The 6000-nt window shown below is 40.0% G+C and overlaps 1 protein-coding gene across 1 annotated transcript in view; it reads left to right on the top strand.

Annotated features, from left to right (window-relative positions):
- The first annotated feature begins 2841 nt into the window (after nucleotides 1–2841).
- The window catches only part of SH2D4B (SH2 domain containing 4B), a 212050-nt gene continuing 208891 nt past the window's right edge, over nucleotides 2842–6000 (top strand). The window contains exon 1 of the mRNA XM_051981966.1: nucleotides 2842–3001. Within this exon, the coding sequence (XP_051837926.1) occupies nucleotides 2842–3001 (160 nt within the window). The remainder of the gene's footprint in view (nucleotides 3002–6000) is intronic.

Here is a 6000-nt window from a genome sequence, read left to right as displayed (position 1 = left end):
TCATTAAGGCTTATTCCCTTTACTTTATACTGTCTCCTTTGAGGATTTTATCAGCTCCCATGGGTACAGTTATCATCTCTCTTTAGATGATTCCCATATCTTCTTAAGCAGCTCTAATCTCTTCTGAGTCAGTCACATATTTCTAGGTGTCCTCTGGATGTCTCAAACTGGATGTCCTGTTGTTGTTCAGTCACTCTTTGTGATCCTGTGAACCAGAGCACACCAGTCCCTTCCAATCTAAGAAGTTCATCTTCCAGTGTCATGTCTCTTAGCATTTTTAATATTCTCCATGGAGTTTTCCTGAAGATACTGTGTGGTTTGTAATTTCCTTTTTTATGCAGGTAGAGATTAAGTGACTGGTCCAGGGTTACAAAACTAGTAAGTGTCAGAAATCAGATTAGAAATCTGGTCTTTCTGACCTAAGGCCAATGCTCTGTCCCCTATACCACTAACTGGCCCTATAGATACCATAAACTTAACATGTCCAAAACAGAACTAAGTATCTCCAGTGGGTTTCTCTAAATATTTTTCTCTTCCTTTTTTTTGTGGAGCATATCTTCATCCTCCCAGTCACTAAGGAACACAATCCTCACATTCACCCTATCCTACATATTGACAAATATTGCAGTTTCTGACTTCATCTTGCATTATCTCTTGTATATTTTTCTTTTCTCTTCAGACCTTCATCACAGGATATTTTAATAGCCTCTCAATTGATCTTCCTGGATCACATCTCCTCCAAATTTAAAATCAATCCTCCATTCAGTTGTTGAAAGTGATTTTTTCTAAAGTGTCCATTGGATTATATCATCCCTCTGGTTTAGCCAACTTTAGCAGCTCCCTTTTACTTTCAGGACCAAATACAGACTTCTTTGTTTGATACTTAAAGCTCTTCAAAAAGCAGCTCTTTCTGTCTTTCTAGTCTTCTCACACTTGACTCCTTCTTCATGTACTACCATCCAGCTATACTATCCTTCTAAAATAGGACACCCCATCTCCCAACAAGATTTTTTTTTTACTGGCTGTCCCCCATGTTTGGAATAATATTACTATTCTGTACCCTTAACTCCCCTCTCTCTTTCCCTGGCTTTCTTTAATATTCAGCTCAAAATATACTTTCTGGGAAACTAAGTGGTATTATAGTACACAGAGGGCTGAACCTGAAGTCAGGACTTTTCTTGAATTCAAACCTAGCTTCAGATACTAGCTGTGTGACCTTGGGCAAGTCATTTAACCTATTTGCCTCAGTTTCCTCATCTGTAAAATGAATTGGCGAAGGATTCCCAGTATCTCTACCAAGAAAACCCTAAATGGCATTTCAGAATTGTACATTACTGAAAAAAAAAAAGACTGGATAACACCTTCTACAAGGATTTGTTTTCAGTCCTCTCAGCTGCTGGTTCGTTCCCCTCTCAGACTGCTTTTTGCCTACTCTGTATATATCTTGTATATATATATATATATATATATATATATATATATATATATATATATATACATACACATATATGTTATTTATATGTTGACTCCTCCATTAGAATGTAAATTTTGTGAGGGCAGGTACTTTTTTTTTTTTTTTAATGTCTTTTAGGATAGTGTCTAGCACATAGAAATTGCTTAATAAATGATTATTTACCAACAGAGTTGAAAAGATCTTTGGGAATCAGTTAGTGTTCCCATATCAATGGATCTTCACCAGTTTTAAGACTTTATACATTGACATCCCACTGGAACGTTTGTCCAGCTACAAATAAACAGGTCATCTTGTCATATGGGTGGTGGCTCTAGTATACCTAAAGCAGGGACTCAATTTCTTTCTTTCCTTCTTCCTACATTGCCATGAGAATTTTAAACAGATTGTCAGTATATTTATTTTGTAGCTTTTACATTTTTTGGTACTTTATCTGATCTAATTACTTCCCCTCTCCCCCAATCAGAAACAGTGTTTCATTGATATCAGGGAATTTCCATTAAATAGCAAGAATTCACCATTTATTTAAACAGAAATCTCATACCTTTTTTGAGTCAGAGATGGAAATTGAATTAACAGTAATAAGGCTGACAGACAGTTTACATGAGCTTTTGAGAGCTGACTCTTGTCTAGCTAATATTAATTCAATACTATTTTAAAAGCTAGAATAAAAAAAAAACCCACAACATTTTCTACTACCAAATTATCAGCTCCATCACTGAGTGCCCCTGAGGAAACTTGAGCAGTGATGGAGAAGACAGGAATGGGCTCCACCTTCCCTGGAGCTCCGTTCCACAGGCTCCCTCTGAAAACTGGCCCTGTAGCTTAAGAAATAGCAGGCAAACCTGTCTACTCTCTTATCTGCAGAAGAGAGATCAATTCCCAGAGGCAGGTGGAGTGACATAGATATTGCTGGTGTCGTTGTTACTTTCAGTTAGTAGATCACTTGACACTCTGCTGGCTGCTCCTCGAGGCTCCTAGCCTGGGGCTGGAGCCCTGCAGAAGCTGAGAGAGGGTCCAGCTGCTTCATCCATCCTTCCAGGGGCTTTTCTGCTGGGTCATGGAGCAACTGGGGGTGAAAAGCATGGGGGCTGATTTGGTGGTATGAAGCAACCTCCTCAGCCAGAGCAGCCCCTTCTCTCTCATCTCCCTTGCTCTCTTCCATCTGATATCTGTGACAAAATGAGTGGAACGGCTCTGTGAAGGCTAAAGGAAAGGAAAGATGTCTCTTAAAGGAGGATCATGGAAGTCAAGAGGACACTGAGAAACAAGTGGAGGACAGGGCTCTTGGAAGCTGATCTGAGTGTCCTCCGGTCCTAGGGTTTGATTGTCCTGGACTGGAACCTGGTCCACCCTACCCAGTGGACACCATGCTGCAGCAGATCCTGAGGGAAATGTACATTGACCCGGAACTCCTGGCAGAGTTGAATGATGAGCAGAAACACATCCTTTTCTACAAGATGAGGGAGGAGCAGCTGCGCCGCTGGCACGAGAGGGAGGCGAGGGCGGCCTGGGAGGAAGCCGAGGGGGGTGTGATGCGGAATTTCAGGCGAGGTAACGGGTTTCCTTGACAGAGGAGGAAAACTAAGGGAATGGGTGGTAAAGAGAACAGAGGGATTCTGGGATCACAGAAAAGATCTTAAAAGTCATTGATCAGGAAATTTTGGCCACGCAGGGTCAAATTGACTTGTCCAAAAAGTCTCACAGGAAGTAAGTAGAAGAAATTGAATTTGAATCCAGTTCTTCTTATTCCAATTCCTATACACTTCCCCTCCTCCTGTGCTGTCTCTATGTAGTATTTACTAGAGAGAGCTGCTGGGAATTCTTTAAAAGTTCCTCCCTTTGGAGTAAATTGTTATGTCTAGGACATAATATCTCCTGGGCTTTGTTCTCCTTAGACGAACAAAAAGAAAAATATAGGCTGAGAAACAAAGCACCATCCCTGTTTTTGAACCCCTATTTTTCCTAAGCCTTTATCTACTTGATAATTTTGTATTGAGAGTCTAAGATGGTCCTATATTTAGTAAGGAAACTTTCTGAGTATGCTATCTACTGCCTCAGAGTGACAGAGACTGTGACCCTTGTTCTGGACTCTAGGTGAAGTCATTTAGGAAAACTTACAGTTGTCCGGGAGTGGATTGAATCAGTTCCCAAAATTTAGATCTATATGGGACCTCAGAGGTCCTCTAGTTCATTCACCTTATTTAACAGATAAAGACTGAAGGTAAAATAGAGTTTCAGGGTTTGAGGATGGGGCCTGATCTTGTCCAGAGCTGGAGAACTGAGTCATATAAGAAATAGGCTGTGGGAGTAAATGAGAATTCCTTTCTCTGAGGTTGGTCACTTATTTGAACCTCACTTGTTTCTGGGATGCACTGTAGTCTTACTGTCAATTCTGTATTTCATCCTTTAAAAAACTCACTTCTTTCTGTTCCTGGTAGACAATTCACCATTTACTATTCCTCAAATGGGACCTCTGGTGTCCCTTAAGAACAAGAATTTTTAACTCTTTAGAATTTTAACTCTTGCTTATAAAGGACAAAATGGTCTGGTGGAAGGTAGAAGCCCTAAGACAGTAGATTTATTATTTTAGTTATGACTTTGTGACTAACTAGGAAAATGATCTTGAGCCTCATTTCCTGTTATGAGCATTGGATAGAGTACTGAGCTTGGGTTCAGGAAGCCCTGAGTTCAACTCTAATAGCAGATACTTCCTAGCTGTGTGACACTGGGCAAGCCACTTAATCCTGTTTGCCTCAGTCTCCTCATCAGTAAAATAAGCTGGAGAAGAAAATGCCAAACCATTCCAGTGTCTTTGCTAAGAAAATCCCCAATGGGGTATGACTGAAACAACTGAACAACAACTCATTTTCCTTATCTGCATAATGCCAGCATTGCATTTAGGAAAGGGATGAGATAGGGACAACATGAATGAAAGTCCCACATGAAAGGTTTTGGGAGTCAAAGTTCAATTGTATCAGAGCAGCCTGGGATCTGACTACTTAGGACAATATTGCATTCATCTTACATTTCTTTGATGATTTAATATGAGGCAGCATGGAATGGTGGCCAGAACTGTGGATTTAGAATCTGGAGCTCTAGGTTCAAAATTTGGGCTTGAATTATTGCCTCTTCAGAGCTATGTGACCTTGGGAAAAGTATTCTCATGGGCTTGATTGCCTCATTTGTAAAATGGGACACCAAGACAGCTTCCTTCACAAGGATGTCATGAAGTTTAGACTATAAAAAAGAGATGGTCCATTTCCTTATTGTTGCCTCCACGGTCAATAAACACGTGATAGTTGAATTAAATTCAATCAGCAATTATTAAACAAGGTCCTGTTGAGCCTAAACAAGGTATATGATCTTGTTCCTTGAAGTCAAGGAAGTTACAAATTGATTATAGAGATAAGTTTGTATTCAAAGAAGGTAGTACAAATTAAGAACTGATCAGGACTTTGAAGAGGTACAGATTAAGGGCTGTAAGAGATGAGAAGAGGGAGAGAGAATTTCTGATGAGGGAGATCAGAGCAGTTTTCATAGAGGAGGGAGTGCCTGAGAGGATCTTAAAAGAAAGAGAGGGTTTCAATGGGCAGAAGAAAAGAGCATAGAGAACATTCTTGGCTGAGAGGATGATGTGATCAGAAACACAGAAGGGATGGGAGGAAAATGGTAGAAAGGACAAATGTAAAGTTCAGTGACTTTATTATCTTTAGGATTATTTAGAAAATTCTCTGACACTCAAAATCCATCATAACCTAGCCCCTTCTACCTGCCTAGTCTTCTTATACCATGTACTTCCCCTCATGTCTCGTGTGGGCCAATGATACTGTCCTTTCTGCAGCAACTTGAATTAGACATTCCAAATCTTGACTTCTTATGTGTTCATTGTCTTTTGTCCATGTTTGGAAAACTTTTGCTTTTTATTTTTGCCTCCTGGCTTCACTGAATCCCCTCACATTTCAGCTAAAGTCCCCTTACCTGGTCCCTACTAATGCTGGTTCTTTCTCTCTATTATCTCCAATTTATCCCGAACATAGTTATTTTCAAGTTGTTGCTCCAGTTAGATTATGAGCAGAACTCCTCTTTTTACCTTTCTTTGTTTTCTCAGTGCTCAGCACAGTGCATGGCACACCTAAGGAAAAGTTGCTATTAGACTCTGGTCCCCAATCAAACTGGTGGCTGTATCCTAAATAATCCCAGATCACCATCATTTAACAAAAATGTTATTAATTCACTCCAACAAAATTATTCTGTACAGTATAACCAATCCCTCAACAATTGGATGGTTGCTTTCCAGAAATAAAACTGGGGGGGAAAACTGTTCCCTAAACAAATGATCATTGACTTACTGATCAGTTAGTCTGATTGGAAAATGGGTTGAATGTGAAACAAAATTGGGAAGGGGGCTTGCAATTAGATTGTGAAGGGTCTTGAATTCTGAGCTAGCAAGTTTGTACTTTGTTAGGCAATGGGGAGCCTGTGAAGGGTTTTGAGCAGGGGAATAATATTAGAGCTGTGCATTAAGA

The sequence above is a fragment of the Antechinus flavipes genome, chromosome 2, assembly GCF_016432865.1.
Source record: "Antechinus flavipes isolate AdamAnt ecotype Samford, QLD, Australia chromosome 2, AdamAnt_v2, whole genome shotgun sequence".
Taxonomy (NCBI): Eukaryota; Metazoa; Chordata; class Mammalia; order Dasyuromorphia; family Dasyuridae; genus Antechinus; species Antechinus flavipes.
The sequence above is the reverse complement of the archived record's forward strand: the minus strand, read 5'-3'. Positions and strand labels throughout refer to the sequence as shown.